The sequence below is a fragment of the Hyperolius riggenbachi genome, chromosome 1 (genome assembly GCF_040937935.1).
Source record: "Hyperolius riggenbachi isolate aHypRig1 chromosome 1, aHypRig1.pri, whole genome shotgun sequence".
Classification (NCBI taxonomy): Eukaryota; Metazoa; Chordata; class Amphibia; order Anura; family Hyperoliidae; genus Hyperolius; species Hyperolius riggenbachi.
In genome coordinates, this window is record NC_090646.1 from 438,753,288 (window position 1) to 438,771,047 (window position 17,760).

Here is a 17,760-nt window from a genome sequence, read left to right on the forward strand (position 1 = left end):
TCTCCGCTGGGTTCCGGCAGGCTTCACTTCTTCCTGTCCCGACAGGAAGTTTAAACAGTAGAGCGTCCTCTACTGTTTAAACTTCCCCGGACGTGAAGCTGGAGCCGAGCGCAGAGAAGAAGTCAGCGGAGACCGGGGGACTCGCGCCGGCCGGATCAGGTAATGTATGCAGGGGGGGGGGGGGGCTGCTATAGCAACATAGAGGGAGCTATTGTGGCTGGGAACGCGAAGAATCACTCGCGTTCCCAGCCTGACGGCGAAACCGGAAGTGGTCGCCGTCGGGACCAGGAGGATCGGAGGGACACGTCGAGGGCACCGATCAGCTGTAGGGGGCTGAGGAAAGCCCCAGGTGAGTAGAAATCATTTTTTTTTTCACTTAAGGGTCACTTTAATGAATTAAATACCTGCAAGTGGAGAGTGTTAACAAAGTAAAAATGGCTGGTGAAAGGTAATCTGGAGACAGACATTACTTACAGCAACAGCGGGCTTGACAGTGACAGAGTGGTAGACCAGTTACTGACTGCTATAATGCAGATCATGGGGGGGTCAACTGTTGCATACAGGAGGCTGGAAGACTTTTTGTACAGAAGCTAAAGTTTCTATGGAAAACAGTTATTCAAATAAGTCACTATATATAGTCATACAGCCCTCTAACCTAACACAGTGGTTCAGGATAAGATCTGGATACTGTGGTGTCACACTATTTGCATAGTAACAAACTGTAACATTTGGTCCCAAAATTATACCTGCAAATAAGTCTGCCTGCAGCAATCCTTTTTATACAGTGATTACATTTATCAGTTTTGAAATGAGCTTGTCCAGTTTGAAGGAAAAACAAAGTCAATGTGTCCCTGAATAATATAATGGAGCTCTTGATGGAAGAGATTAATACTGTACATTTCATTTTTTTTTTATTTAGTGATAATGGGGCATTTGTCATAGTCTTTACTGAAATCACTGAATGTGACAATGACGTCAGCATCTGCTGTATTATGTGGACTGAAGTCACAATATCCTTGCTAAAGAAAAATAAATACTGTATATTTTCTTTTGTCATTATGTGTATGTTTTGTATTTGACATTAATGGAAATTACATAAAATTTCCTGCTTACAACCCATCTGCCAATGTCTATGCCAAATGTGTACACAGCACACGGTACTTGCTTTTTTCATTATTAAAAATCCTAGACTTGAAATCCTGGGTGTGCTGCACCCATTGCTGCTCTATAACACTTGCACTAATTCGCTGTGGTCACACTTGCACTGCTTGTTACTTACGTCTCTAGAGCATACTGCAGGGGGTGAAGGATGCATTTTTGTAGCTAATTACAGTTTTCCAGTCCAATTTTTGTCTTATGGGAGGACAGGCGGTAATTGGACCTGTTTGAACCCCATGCCTAATCATGATTTGCTCTCTTGTGACGTCTGTCAACAGCTATACAGCAGTCAGTGCAAAATCACTAGGGTTTAGTCTGTTTAAACAGAACCTTGGGATTCCATTAAAGAGTTAAAGTGTACCCAAGGTGACACGATGAAATAAATGTGTATGTACAGTGCAAAACATATTAACTAGGCTTTTTTATTTTGCTGCCGGAGTTAATTTTTCAGGCATGCAACTGAGTTTCTGTCTTATCAGTGATATAGTAAACCTCACTGATAAGCAAATTACAGCCATAAAAGTTTTCCTGGCAGAATACAACTTCTGAGGGCTGGGGAGGAGATAGAAAATGGTTAATAGTTCATGTATTTTAACTCTGGGACTCTAATAGACTGCCATTGAGCAAAGACAAGAAACCATTCAGTCTACTTTGTAAATTTTTAAATGTAATGCTGGGTACACACTGAGGTTTTCTGGCCGATTTACTGTCAGATCGATTATTTCCAACATGTCCGATTCGCTTTCCGATCGATTTCCGAGCATTTTCCGATTGATTTCCTATTAAAGTGAACGGAATTCGATCGTAAAATTCTCGGAAATCGATCGGAAAGCAAATCTGACATGTTGGAAATAATCGATCTGACAGTAAATCGACCAGAAAATCTCAGTGTGTACCCAGCATAAAATAAAACCATAGGATATAAAAAAAGTCATTTTTAGGAGTAGGAGGTTAAATACAATTGTTTATCTCATTAGTTTATATTCACATCTGGGTAATTTTACCAAAAGGCAAAATATTGGCGTTTAAGATTAAAACTACAGTGGGTGACGTCTATCTATGGTCGCTTATGTAAAAATCATTTAGCGAATGTTCTGACATATAAGCCTCTCTATGGCCTCTTACATGGAAAGCTAAAAGCCGTGAAATCACCACCGGTCAACTGCTCCCATGCACTAGCTGGGTGTTTGCCAGCCCTCGGCACATGCAGTGGAGAGGTGGCCATCGCATTTGCTCGGACAGCAACATGATGTGGGTTTTTTTTTGCTGCTGGATAACCACACTATGTCAAATGCTGGCATGTGTTGGGTTACAAATGCTGGCATTTAGCAGCATTCAATGGAAATGGAAAGGAGCTTGGGGGCAAGCAGTCCATCTGAAAGAGGTCTAAGGGCTGGTGCACACCAAGAGCGTTTTTAAGCGCTTTGAAAAACGCTTGCGCTTTGAAAAGGACTTGGCTAATGAATGGGATCGATCACATCTGAGCGATGTGATTTTCACGCAAATGCGGTCCTGCAGCATTACTGTGCTTTTCTGAGGCGATTCAGCCTCAATGTTAAGTATAGGAAAGTGGAAAATCGACCTGAAAAGTGATAGATCAGAGCGATTTCCAAGCGTTCCCAGAAGCTGTTCAGTTCCAGCTATTCTGTAACAAAAAATAAAAAACGCTTCACCAAAACGCTCCAACAATCGCTAGGCATGATTAGAAAATCGCTAGGCACATGCCTAGAATCACTTTGAAAAATCACTTCAAAAAGCACTGAGTGTTTGCAATTACGCTAGCGCTTTTTGAATTACACTGGCCCTAACTTTGTTTCCATCTGTAAAAAGCGCAGCAGCCAGTGATGCAGACCTTGGTTATAATCACAACTACACTGCTGATCTGGCGTGTGGGTTGTGTTTTGCAGGGCTGTGGAGTCTGAGTTGGAGTCGGAGTCTAGGCAATTTTGGGCACCCGGAGTTGGAGTCGGAGTCATGGTTTCGTAAACTGAGGAGTCGGATGATTTGTGTACAAAATTCACAGTCCTGTTAAGTATTAGACTAAGGAGTCTGAGTCGAGGAGTCTGAGTCAGAGCCATTTAGGGTACCCGGAGTCGGAGTCGTGGTTTCATAAACCGAGGAGTCGAAGATTTCTGTACCGACTCCACAACCCTGGTGTTCTGCTGGAAAATACGTGGTGGCAGTTTTCTGTCTGTGGCTGAGGGATAATGGTTGTGTAGGGTGAGGATGAGAGTATTGCAAGCACATTGCAGAATATGTAGCCTCACTTCTTTTTAATTCATTTTAGGCAGTCATACAAAATACTTAAAGGATACCACAACTGACATGTGGCATAATGAGATAGACATGGGTATGTACAGTGCCTAGCACACAAATAACTATGCGGTGTTCCTTTTTTTCTTTCTCTGCCTGAAAGAGGTAAATATCAGGTATGTAAGTGGCTGACTCAGTCCTGACTCAGACAGGAAGTGACTACAGTGTGACCCTCACTGAAAATAATTTCCCCCCTTTTTATCTCTTTCTTGCTCTCAGAAGCCATTTTCTTCTAGGAAAGTGTTTTATAGTTGGAATTTCTTATCAGTGAAGGTCACACGGTAGTCACTTCCTGTCTGAGTCAGGACTGAGTCAGCCACTTACATACCTGATATTTACCTCTTTCAGGCAGAGAAAGAAAAAAAGGAACACAGCATAGTATTTGTGTGCTAGGCACTGTACATACCCATGTCTATCTCATTATGCCACATGTCAGTTGTGGTATCCTTTAAGGGTTATTTTTGCGTGCAGGTGAGCAGAGAGCTGCCCTGCCTAGGGGACAATGCCTAGAAATATAGAAATAGCACTTCGTGCAGGAGACATTGGTCTCAATTCACTAAGATCATGCTGGAGATAAGGCAAGAGATAACTTGCCTCCACACAGTGAGAGAGTTATTTTATCTCTTCATTCCTTAAGTTACCTTTTCTGTAGTTAATTTACCTCCTCTGTAGTTATTTTCACACGCAGTTAATAAACAGCCTGTCTTTAACTCTGGAGTTATTTTAAGGATTGAAGAGTTAACTTAAAGACAGAAGAGTTAACTTTAGGTTTGCCTGAGGTAAAATGTTTCCAGAATACTACATGCCTTATCACCATGGTGATAACTCTAGAAGAGTTATTAAAGACAGGAGATAAGCTTAGTGAATTGAGGCCATTGTTAGGTGAAATTTGCCCCTATTTTTATAACGAGTGAAGAAAATACTACTTGTTGCTTTATTGTCATGCAGAGGGTATTTTCAGATTTATGCATTTAGTATGTGATATTGTGGAATATAACTTTGACTGCTGATGTTTTGCAAGCCATTATGGGTTAACTGCTGTTTGCTGACAGAACAAGCCCAAAGCGCTGTGAATGTGGATATGAGAAAATCACTTTTCATTTCCTGCTTTAGATAACAGCATTTTCTGAAACAGAATTGTTAAAAGCTCTTAAATTTCTGGAGGTTTCACTTTGCAGACACGCTAACCGCTGATGGAGTAATGGCGCACATTAAAGCCACATTACGTTTCTGGGGAGATGCACTAAAATGTGAAGTCAATTTACAGCTGAAATTAGGAATCATTATCTTGATGGATTTCTTGTCTTCTGTTTGAAATTGGAGCTCTGCCCTGTCATATACTCCCAGTCTGCAGGTGTCAAAGCTGCCGCTGTCACAGGGTGGGCTAGATAAGCTGTGGACATTGGATGCAATGATCAGCTGTTCCCCAGAGATAAGAGTGATGTGGTGGCTTTCAGTTGAAACAGGAAGGTCTCTCATGTTTACTTTGGTGTGCATGTGTAATGCTGGGAATACACGGTACATTTTTGAGCCATTTAGATGGCTCGATTGATCATTTCTGACATGTCCGATCTCCTGCCCGATCGATTCCGCGCTCGATTTTGCATGGAGGGCAATGGGAAAAGATGAGAAAAACGAATGGAAGATAAGAGAATCGGGCGGGGAATCGTTCGGGCTGCAGATCCGAGCCTCAAAAACGTACCGTGTATTCCCAGCATAAGAGGTGGGAGGGAGAGATACATTTTTAAGTGTTCAGTTCATATTTATTTATGACTTCATACCTTAAAGAGGAACTTCAGCCTAAACAAACATACTGCCATTAAGTTACATTAGTTATGTTAATTAAAATAGATAGGTAATGTAATATCTTACCCACCCTGTTTAAAAAAACAAAACAAAAAAAAACAAACATGCACAGTAACTGCTGCCCATAGTGAATGGGAACCATCGCTAGGGCGATAGTTCTGAGTGTTGTACAGATGCATCATTGGGCTACACTCAATGTGTACTGTTGCTTAGGAGTAGGGATGATCAAATTGATGCAAGTTTGTGCTAATTTTTATGCAAATATTATGTGGCTCCAAGCTGCAGGGCCGCACAACACAGCACATGTGTGATTTCCTTCCTCCCCCCCCCCCCCTTTTCTTACCACCAACAGAGCTCTCTGTTGGGGTCTGATCTCCCCCCAGTTGTACGTTTGGTTTTTTCACAAATATTTATTTTTATTATATATACTTTTTTTTATTTTCTATTTTCCCTCTCCCTCCTGCCCACCCGCCGTCAGCCAATCACGGCCATCGGCTGTCATAGGCTTCAGCCTATGAGAGCCGATCGCTCTCTGGTGCCCCAGGGGGACAGCCGTGCGGATCGCAGCGCTGTACAAAGTAATTAGATGGTGGTTTTGCCGTCTAACAGTCTCCTGAGCGGCGACTGAAGGTGGGACGGAGCTCCGCCTTCCGAGCAGATGCATGCGCAACTCCTGCTAGCCCTATAAACGGCTGTTCACGCCAATCGGCGTGGAGCGGTCTTGGGGCTGCTGCACTGCTCAAGCCAATTGGCGTGGAGCAGTCGGCAAGTAGTTAAATGAATTGGTCCATTTTCAAACTGCATACATTTGAATCAACTTGGAAATATTTCCATCTCATTGATCATCATTGATGATCCCTACTTAGGAGGGGAGACAACGCCGGAAAGGACAAAGCAGCTTTCGGTGTGGGAAGTAAGGAGGGAAACAAAAACAAAAATTGCAGCAGCAATCACATACCACCAAAAGAAAGCTCTATTAGTGAGAAGAAAAGTAGGTAAAATTCATTTAGGTGCTAAGTTGTATGACCGAGCAATAAACCGATAGTTGTGAAGTACGGAATTGTAAAAAATGGCATGGTCACTAGGGGGTGTAAACCTCTGGTCCTCAAGTGGTTAAAAATGGAAATTGCCATCAATGTTCTTGTAGCTGCATCAATTCTTGTAGTGATACAGGGACACCCGAGGCAAGGCAAGCAGGGAGCAAAGGCAATATAATGGTCAGCATAACTTGCATTTCTGAAGTGCCTCTCTGGGAATTACACTTTGTCACTTAATAGCTGATATTTTGGGCATGAAAATGTCCATGCAGAATCCAGCTGCAGAGAAGCACTCGTGTGCATAATTCCCCTTGTCTGTCATCTTCATGGCTGTTGAGCTAAAATGTGATCGATTTCAATATTCAACCAGAAAATAGTGCAGTGTGCATTATTTCAGGAATCAATCTTCTCTTGTGGAGGAATCGCCCTGCTGATGGCTGACACTAAAAGTTATGTTACGAGGCAGCCATCTGACACTTCATAATTCCATGCTCCAATAAAATTACCATAAGCTTGTAATTGCAGCCATATCTTTTCTTACGGCTTCAACCTTTGTGGTTAAAATAAGCTGGTGATGATATCTGTACAGGCACAGCCGTCACTCTAGTCCTCTTCCAGGAAGCTGGCAGCCTGTAGTATAATCACCACCCGTGGAATTTACATCTAATGAGCACACTCCGCTATATCAGCAGCTTCTTAGCATAGCGAAACATGAGCTAAAATAAATATGAAGGGCTAGCATTACTGACCTCCTAAAATCATTAGTTACCTGGCAATGTCCTTTCCAGCTATAGATACAACCACTCCACAGACAAGAAAATATCTGCCCTGTCCCCAATAGACAAAGTGTAGTAAAGGTAGCCATACCCTGGCTGATAGCCAGTAGATCCGACCAAGAGACAGATCTATTACTGCCACACACTACAAATAGATTAATAGACTTCATCTTGAAATCCATTACTCTATGGAACCGCCGCCATGGGGGCTGACTGGCAGGTCTCCATCCCCCCCCCAATCTAGTGCTCCCCTGGGCCCCTGCAGAGTGTTGGCAGCTTAGTATACTCACCTGACCCGCTTGTGCACTCCTCCCGTGCCCTGTCTCCATCCCAGTCAATGCACCCGTTCCCCATGAGCCCGCAGCATGTACATTATGTGACTACAATACATATCATGGGAATGGAGAGAGGACTCGGGCCAGGAAAGTGTACTAAGCTGCTCTGCAGGGCATGGGGAGCGCCTAATATACCTAATTTTAACCCCTTATTCCCCCTCCTTTCTTTATAAATACATAGCAATTATTAAAAAAAAAAAAAAAGTAACCACATAAATTGTTACCTTAGAGTATTGGCCTTTTTAATATGTATGTCATTCTTTAACAACAAAATGGTTTATTTGTTAAACTTTTTTGTAATTAATATTAGGCTATTGAGTATTTTTGTGGTTAATGCGAGTGGGTATTGCATGTCCTGCAGTTGCAATTTTTCCACTGCCAGTTCTTTGATTATTGTGGTTTATCTGTTAATTTCCTTTAATGACAGAATGGTTTAATATGTATATTTGCATATAGTGGGATGTGGAATACTGGTTATATGATATAGTAATGCACCTGACACCAAGTCATCTACAGCAGGTAAAAAGGTTTATTCACAGGAATGACCAAAATGAATTCCTTGTACTGTAAATAAAAATAAAAACTATTCACTAGATTAAAACTCCATGTAAACATTTGCACACAAAAAAAAGCCCTCACATATAACCAATTTTGTTCCAAAAAAATCATTCAGAATATCCAGTTGCAAACTCCTCACAGGTCTTCAATGCAGGGAGGTATTAGCAGTCTAGTGACACTAGGGGGCAGATTTAATGAGCTTATCCTGAGCTGGAGAACTCTAACATATACATACAAACATCAAGCTAATATGCACTGGATTTGTTAAAAAGTTTTACTTGTAAAATATTACATTTATCTACTTCATATCAGAACATTGTGAGAATTGTTGAAAGATCAGTAATTTTTACTTTGGCCTGATCTGACCCAGGTGAAGATGCACACTTAAAGTAAACCCGAGATGAAAATAAACTAATGATAAGCTAATGAGAAACAATTGGATCTGTCATTCCACTCCTAAAAATAACTTTTTTAGATATATTGTGGCTTTATTTTATATATAAACATTTAGATACAAGGGGACAGCCTGATTGCCAGAAACACTGGCCAACAACATCAAATAAAACAATGCATCACTTGTCGCACAAAAGGGGTGTACTACGTATTAAAATGCCCCTGCGGTTTGGAGTATGCCGGGCGTACCACCCGATCACTACATAAAAGGATAGGGGAGTATGTGGCAAACATAATTAAAGGGTTGGCCACACACAGCCTTTCCAATCATTTCAAATTACATCACAACAGAGACCCAACAGGGCTTAGGTTTATGGGGGTAGAATCACATGTAAAAAGGTGGAGAGGGTCAAGTGTAGTACGGGACATCTCCCAAGCAGAGGGTAGATGGATATTCAATATGGGATCACTATCTCCGGGGGGGACTTAATGTGGAGTTTGATTTAAATTGTTTCACAAATGATGTATGAATATTGATCATTGAGAATCCTGTGGTTCTTTGAAACATTAATAGGGGACCACTAAATCATCACACATAGTATTACATTAAGGGGGAGGGTATTGAGGCTGAATAGGGCACAGAGTAATAGGGATGGAGACACACAGAATTCTCCCTCTGGGAGCGGCAGGCCACTAGGACCCCCAGCTTGTAAACAGAGGTTGGTGATAATTATTGCATTGTAAACTGTGGATGTATGGAGAATGGCCAACTTTTGGCAGCTACTATGGGGCAGAGGCTTTTGATCTGGGATTGCAGCCCAAGAGTATCCAACTATACCCTATAACAGGGATTATGGCACTATTAACATAGGAAGTACTAACATTGGAAATACAGACTGGGTACCCCACGGCGGAAAAAGAAATTCCCACTGATTGGATAATAATCTATAAATTAGACAAATGGCTGAGGGTAAATAAGCCACCATATAGGTATGCCATTAGATTATGAGCAGTAATGAGATTGAAAAACTAAAGGGCAGTTAATGGCTTAAAGAGAACCCGAGATGTGTTTAAAGAATGTTATCTGCATACAGAGGCTGGATCTGCCTATACAGCCCAGCCTCTGTTGCTATCCCAAACCCCACTAAGGTCCCCCTGCACTCTGCAATCCCTCATAAATCACAGCCACGCTGCTGACAAACCGCTTGTCAGAGCTGGCTGTGTTTATCTCTATAGTGTCAGTCTGCTGCTCTCCCCGCCTCCTACAGAACTCCAGTCCCCGCCTGCATCCCTTCCCTCCCTGCTGATTGGAGGAAAGGGACAGGGGCATGGACCGGAGCTATGCAGGAGGCGGGGGAGCAGCTGAGACTGACACTACAGATGTAAACAGAGCCTCACTGTGATTTATGAGGGATTGCAGGGGGACCTTAGTGGGGTTTGGGATAGCAACAGAGGCTGGGCTGTATAGGCAGATCCAGCCTCTGTATGCAGATAACATTCTTTAAACACACCTCGGGTTCTCTTTAACCACAAGATGGCAGTATATAGACCAAAGAATAACCATTGGGTCATTACGAGGCGCCATTAAGGCTGTGCTCCAGACAACAGCTGATGACGTATGCGTATAGCAATGCGGAGGACTAAGAAGGAAAGCGTCAGCTACGGTGCCCGTACGGGGAGGAGCCCATAGTATAAGAGACGTCAGCGCCCTTGTGACGTCAGCCCCTGATGAGTCCATTGGACGAAACGCGTAGGGCGTGACCAGGAGCGCTGACGTCACTGGGCAGCAGGAAACGCGCACACTAAGGAAACAGTAGTTACGGGGAGCGGAGGATCGGGACGCCGGCACCGCGAGTAGGGGAAAGATACTGTTGGGCTGTGATGCTCGAGATGCCCTTTATCTTCAAACCTACATGAGTGTGCTGAAACTGCGCAGGCCTTTTTACTAGCAAAACTGTATTACGCTATGTATGTTTTTATATATTTTACAAGTGGAACTGTGTATTAAAAGTGGATTGATCCGGTTGTGAACAAAGGCAGTGTGGAGGCTGTGATTTGAAGTTTGCCGCTCTAAGGCTAAGCGCTAGACCCACCTGGATTGTGAGGTGGTGTCCATCTGGTGAGCTGCTGGTGTGGAGGGGTTAATGTTCATCACGAGTGAAGCACATTGACATCACTAATGCACGGTTGGGGGGTGTGTGAACTCTGTTACTTGAGACTACATTAATGCACTATGTGCGATTTTTATCTGTGTTTAATTTGTAGATCTGAAGAGGAGCGCTGTCACAAAAATACTGACTGAGTGTTTCAGGTATGGCATTAATTCTAAAGAGGACTGTAAAGTAAAAACAGTTTCCTTGGACGCTTCAGTGTCTCTTTAAGTCACGTAATATTGTAAAGGAAATTTTAAATGAATAGAATGTGGCCAGTTTCTTACAAGGGGCTTCTTCAAGTCCCCTGAAATCCCTCTGGTCCCTCACCGCCATTCCACCCTGCTCCATTCAGCTGTATGTGCAGAATGACAGTGAGGGACCAGGAAGACTTCTGGGGGCTGACAGAAGCCCCAGTTAAGTTAAATCGGCCAGCTTTATTTCACTTAAATTCTGTAGTTCAGGACAACACCTAGATCTCAGACACCTTAAAGAGAAACTCCAACCTAGAATTGAACTTTATCCCAATCAGTAGCTGATACCCCCTTTTACATGAGAAATATAATGCTTTTCACAAACAGACCATCAGGGGGCGCTGTATGACTGATTTTGTGCTGAAACCCCTCCCACAAGAAGCTCTGAGTACCGCGGTACTCTGGGCAAACTGCCACAATGTAACAATGTTCACAGACAGGAATTAGCTGTTTACAGCTGTCTCTAACAGCCAAAACAGCTAGGAGCAGCTACATAACCTGCCCACAGTAAAAATGTCACCATGTAATAAATGTCAGAATGTAAATCGGGGAGAGGAAAGATTTTACAATGAGCAAACACTAACTAAATCATTTATACATAATTATGGTAAAAATGAAGCACTTTTTAACTACATTATTTTCACTGGAGTTCCTCTTTAACACACAATGGTGCATTAACAGAACAATGTTAAGATTGCCATGTACAGGCAACATGTGGCAATTTTAGCGTTACTTACACTAGCTGCATAGCACATGTTGTGCAAACAGCACAACCCTTGTTACCTAGGGAAAGTGTTACAATACTTGCATAGCATGCATTACCTAGGTAACACAGGTTGTTCTATTTGCACAATGCACATTATGTAACTGGCATAAGTTGCATGCCTTGGACTAGGTATGAAAATCTTAGATATTTCCCAAAAACGTGAGCGTGATTATCATGCTAATAAAAGATTTAAAGATTTGTGGCTGACTCAGATGGTTAGTGCAGATAATTGCCCATATGCAATTACATTTTTCACCTTAGTTTTCTCCAAGGTTATATTGTCAAAATACCTTTTAAGCCACCAGCAAGCGAGAAAATACTCAAAATAATTCATAGTACTTTTGCTCCTACTTTTTGGTACTTTTTCAGTTGCAAAGTTATTATAAATAGAAGATGAAAATTGATCTCCTAGGAGATAACTCAGGAGAAAAAGTTAATTGCATATGAGCCAAAAAGGTTTCTGCCAGACAAATACATCGAATTAAGAGAGCAGCTGCTAAAATGCCATTACGAAGCAGCAAACAGGTATTTGAAGCTGCTGGTGCCTCTGCAGTCCAGTGAGCAATGATGGTTTCAACTAGAAAACCAGAGTAGCACATCCTCTTTGTCTTCAAGAACCGTGTATCCAGGAGCACCCAAAAACAGCTGCAGTAAAAAGTGTGTGACTTTGTAGGAACTTGACAAAGGCCTATCAGGCCAAAACAGCAGGCTGTCATTGCTGTCACCTTGTTGTATGAACTAATAAAGTATTTGAGCTATAACCACTTTGTGTGGTGCCGGTCCTTTGGGGACTTTTTCCCCTTTGTCTTCAAGGAGACCTAAGTAGTTATTGGAGATAATTACTGTAGTAAATGTAGTGTGATCATACAGGCAGTCTGACACCCCTGCAGAACAATGGGCTCTGCAGTAACAAACAATTAGGAAACAGAAGAGTACAGATGTACAGCAATCACCATACATGCAAGGCAAGCACACTGCATCCCCTTCTCACCTGTGGCCTGGCTTTAGCCAGGTCAATCTACTGACAGGGGTAGTTAAAGCAGCAAGGAATTAAATCAAGAGCACTCAGCTTGAATGTTATGGAAACAAAATGGCTTGATTGTTTTCTTGTGGTGTGGCGGACAAGCCTTGCATTGTACAGGACTGTTCCAAACATCCTTATAGGATCCACACAATGCACAAAGCAGCAGAACAGTTTGTGCGCAGCCTGTGCTGTCCTCCAAGGTCGCAGCCCTTCACAAGCCAGTTAGAGGCTCATTCACTTCTTATAATATAGCTCTGTTAATAGAAGCCTGGCTCCGTATACCCATCATTCATCTTCTGCCATTTTCTTCATTTTGTTTAACTGACATCTTTCTTGTTGCAGCTCTCCTAAAATAATAGAAAGCCGAGTCAGCACATTACAGTCCGGGTTCAGCTAAATTGGATAAAATGAACTGCAAAGATTACGTTTATATAAATGAGTCCATCAATAAATCAGAAGGAAATGATGAGCGAACTATAAAGTTATGCCTACTTAGTACCTGTTGAAGTGTGCACTCTAGTAGTCACTGCAAGGCAAAGTGTATGAATGTTTTTTCACATTGTGAACTCCCACACACACCCAATGTTAGCCAATGGGTGGAATTTCGGACACCATGCACATTCTCTCTATTTTTACATTGTGCTGCTGTATTTTCGCATATGAACACGCCTGGTGTGTGAAAAAAACAAATGAGAAAATACATGTACGATGTCAGACATACAAGTGTAGTCTTAGGGCTGGTTCACACTGAGCGATTGCGCTCAGTCTGCGGATTGCCAGTGATCGCCATAGCGCTACAGTAGTGTCACACTATGAGGGTGTTCTCACTGCAGCATTTCGATTGAGAAAATCCAAAACATGCCCCCTGTTAGAGTTGGGCCGAACGGTTCGCCTGCGAACAGTTCCATGCGAACTTCCGCGGTTCGCGTTCGCGTCCCGCAGGTGAACGTTTGCGGAAGTTCGGTTCGCCCCATAATGCACCATGGAGGGTCAACTTTGACCCTCTACATCACAGTCAGCAGGCCCAGTGTAGCCAATTAGGCTACACTAGCCCCTGAAGCCCCACCCCCCTTATATAAGGCAGGCAGCGGCGGCCATTACGGTCACTCGTGTGCCTGCATTAGTGAGAGTAGGGCGAGCTGCTGCAGACTGTCTCTCATAGGGAAAGATTAGTTAGGCTTAGCTTGTTCCTGGCTGCATACCTGTTCTGTTCAGTGAGCCCACTGCATACCTGTTCTGTGAACCCACCACTGCATACCTGTTCAGTGAACCCGCCACTGCATACCTGTTCAGTGAACCCGCCACTGCATACCTGTTCAGTGAACCCGCCACTGCATACCTGTTCAGTGAACCCGCCGCTGCATACCTGTTGTGTTCAGTGAACCCGCCACTGCATACCTGTTGTGTTCAGTGGACCCGCCACTGCATACCTGTTCAGTGAACCCGCCACTGCATACCTGTTCAGTGAACCCGCCACTGCATACCTGTTCAGTGAACCCGCCACTGCATACCTGTTCAGTGAACCCGCCACTGCATACCTGTTCAGTGAACCCGCCACTGCATACCTGTTCAGTGAACCCGCCACTGCATACCTGTTCAGTGAACCCGCCACTGCATACCTGTTCAGTGAACCCGCCACTGCATACCTGTTCAGTGAACCCGCCACTGCATACCTGTTCAGTGAACCCGCCACTGCATACCTGTTCAGTGAACCCGCCACTGCATACCTGTTCAGTGAACCCGCCACTGCATACCTGTTCAGTGAACCCGCCACTGCATACCTGTTCAGTGAACCCGCCACTGCATACCTGTTCAGTGAACCCGCCACTGCATACCTGTTCTGTGAACCCACCACTGCATACCTGTTCTGTGAACCCACCACTGCATACCTGTTCTGTGAACCCACCACTGCATACCTGTTGTGTTCAATGAACCCGCCACTGCATACCTGTTGTGTTCAGTGGACCCGCCACTGTATACCTGTTCAGTGAACCCGCCACTGCATACCTGTTGTGTTCAGTGAACCTGCCACTGCATACCTGTTCTGTTCCGTGGACCCGCCACTGTATACCTGTTCAGTGAACCCGCCACTGCATACCTGTTGTGTTCAGTGAACCTGCCACTGCATACCTGTTCTGTGAACCCGCCACTGTATTCCTGTTCAGTGAACCCGCCACTGCACTCTCGCCATGGTGCGCACCAGTCCAGCACGGCCGTCACTACACAAACAGCTGTTTGCAGTGCGTTACACGGTGAGTTTGGTGTGTCAGTGTGAAGCAGTACCTTAATTACACTACCTGATTGATGTATACACATGCAAGATGTTTTAAAGCACTTTAGGCCTGTCATTTAGCATTCAATGTGATTTCTGCCCTTAAAACGCTGCTTTGCGTCAAATCCAGATTTTTCCCGGGGACTTTTGGCGTGTATCCCACTCCGCCATGCCCCCCTCCAGGTGTTAGACCCCTTGAAACATCTTTTCCATCACTTTTGTGGCCAGCAGAATTTTTTTTTTTGCCAAAGTTCGCCTCCCCATTGAAGTCTATTGCGGTTCGCGAACTTTTCCGCGAACCGAACGTTCCGCGGGAGTTCGCGAACCTAAAATCGGAGGTTCGGCCCAACTCTACCCCATTTTCCATTTTTAGAGCAATTTTTGTTTTTAGAGCAAAAAGGTACATTTCTTTAAAAATCACTTTGCAAAATCGCAATCGCTAAGCACTTAACAGTTGCGTTTTGTAGCGTAAACTAGTTCAAATTAAAATGCTAATTGAGTCCAGTTCAAAACAAAATAGTCTCCGTCAACTTCATACAGCAACAAGCAACAGTACCCAACATAACATGTAAGGGGGAAACACCTGTATTCTTTTCTAGAGTGACAAAAACATTGTGGGCCCTTTTTTCCAGTAGCTAGTCTTGCTTGCATGCTAACCTATAGGCTAACATCCAACAGTTATTGGAATACAAAGTCTTGTCTCCAGTTCTTCATGAGGAACAAGACAGAGGAGTCTTATAACACACTATCATCCTTCAGCCCCTTGTCTAAAATATATTAATGTAAAGAATGTACAAGAGTCCACAAGGACACCATGAAGTAGGTAAAATCCAGGATACTTTATTTGCACATCCAAGACAACAGGTATATTACTGACGTGTTTTAAATACATGGCAGCCTCCGTGCCCCCTCTCAATTTAGGTTCCCTTTAAGAGATTTTTTCCCAGTACGTCAGCTCAGACAGCACCCCTAATGAGACTTGTCTCCCTCCAACACACGGACAGGAATCTGCAAAAGATTTAAATTTGCATAATAGGCGGCCCCAGTATATAAGGCATTAGTCATCAATTACCTTCAGTTCTAGTTTCCTGTCCGGACGTGTAGGAGGGAGAGGTCTCCAGGGAGCCATCTAGTCAGGCGGCTGGGGCTCTGTTGCGGAGGTTTTCCTGGGCAGTCCGCTTCAGGGGGAGCGGTGTGGAGCCTGGCAGCACTTAGGAGGCTTCTCCTAGGAAGGCGGCGTTTTTATGCGTGCAGGGGCACGCAATGGAAACTTCCGATGCGGAAATCCGGAAGTGGTCACGACGCTGGCGTCCCACGTGACCCGGAAGTGCAGCAGGCGGCAGGGGCCGCGGCGGTGAGCTGCTTCAGCTGGGGATTATGCAAATTCTTCAGGAGCAGGTATTTTAGCCTCTCAAATCCTGGTCTCAGATGTGTTGTAAGCTGGGATCATGGAGGACGCTGTAGGACCCTCTCCAGCATTATCTGTGGAGTCTGGCTCCGAAACCCCTCTGGCAAGTGGTTATATGCACACTGCTTAGCTAGTTTTTCTATGACTTATTTCATGGGGGTTCTTGGCTAATTTAGATTTGTTTGTTTGTGTTTTAGCCCAAAAGATCTGATAAATCGAGTGCGCACTCCAGTCAGGACAAACGCACAGACACCAAGGTTGAGAAAAAATGTGCTATCTGCAACAATCGCATCTCTTCTTCCTCCTCTAAGAAATTATGCCAATATTGCACTGATAAGATTGTAAAGAATGAGTCTCCTGCTGTGTTTAAAGACTTGATGGGCTGGATGAGAGCAGAAATGTCTACTGCTATTAAGGAGATAAAGGATTCGGCTATGAGCACTGCTTCTACCTCTAATATTTCTACTGTGCCTGTTGTGTTGCCTGTGGATCCTATTGCAAACATTTCTGGAATAGTTGTTACGAATCCTCCTGCTGCTGCTATGTCTCCAGCTGGATCAGGTGCCGCCCTTCCTATTCCTCTGGGAACTAAGAGAAAGAGGTCGGGGGAAGATTTGGGTGAATCTGAACTATCAGAGGGAGAGATTTCTGCATTTGAGGAAATTTCTGAGGAGGAGGCAGTGATTAAGGGAAGCAGACCACATAGGTTTGCCTTCTCTCCTGAGCTTATGAAAGACTTTATTGCTGCCATGCATAAAACAATGGGTATAAAGACTGAGCAGAGATCCTTGACAGCCCTTGATCAGATGTATGAAAGTTTGACGGATCCCCAATCTCAATTTATCCCTGTTCATTCCTCTCTGAAGTCCGTGATTAAGAGAGAATGGGATAGTCCTGAGAGAAGAGCCTTTTGGCCTAGATCTATGTCTAGTCGCTATCCTTTTAATCCGGATGACCAGGCTTTTTGGGGACCTCCGCCTAAGCTAGATCCGTCATTATCAAGGGTTTCAAGGAAGACTGACTTGTTGTTTGAAGATTTTGGCAATCTTAGGGATCCCATTGACAAGAAGATGGACAATATCCTTCGTAGGGCCTGGGAATCATCGTCATTAACATTTAAGCCGGCAGTGGCTTCCACCGCAGTAGGGAGATCTTTGAAAACATGGCTCTTGGATGTACAATCCAAGATTGCCTCAGGTGTACCGAGAGAGGAGATACTTAACGACTTCCCAAATCTGTTTAATGCTACGGACTATCTCACTGATGCTGCTGATGACACTGTGAAATTAACTGCAAGAACAACTGCTTTAGTAAATTCCGCTAGAAGAGGGGTTTGGGTAAAGACTTGGGGGGGTGATAATTCCTCTAAATCAAGACTTTGTGGTATTCCCTGTGAAGGGGGTCTTTTGTTTGGGTCAAAACTTGATGAGACCTTAGATAGAACCGCTGACACTAAGAAAAACTTCCCCACTAAGAGAAGGTCCTTTCAATACAAACGGTCCTTTCGCGG

General features: G+C 43.8%; 1 protein-coding gene across 1 annotated transcript in view; it reads right to left on the reverse strand.

The window, feature by feature from the left end:
- Positions 1-9,885: 9,885 nt before the first annotated feature.
- Positions 9,886-17,760, reverse strand: part of SEMA4D (semaphorin 4D) — a 156,935-nt gene continuing 149,060 nt past the window's right edge. The window contains exon 19 of the mRNA XM_068237885.1: positions 9,886-12,917. Coding sequence (XP_068093986.1) covers positions 12,888-12,917 — 30 coding nt within the window. The 3' untranslated portion in view covers positions 9,886-12,887. The remainder of the gene's footprint in view (positions 12,918-17,760) is intronic.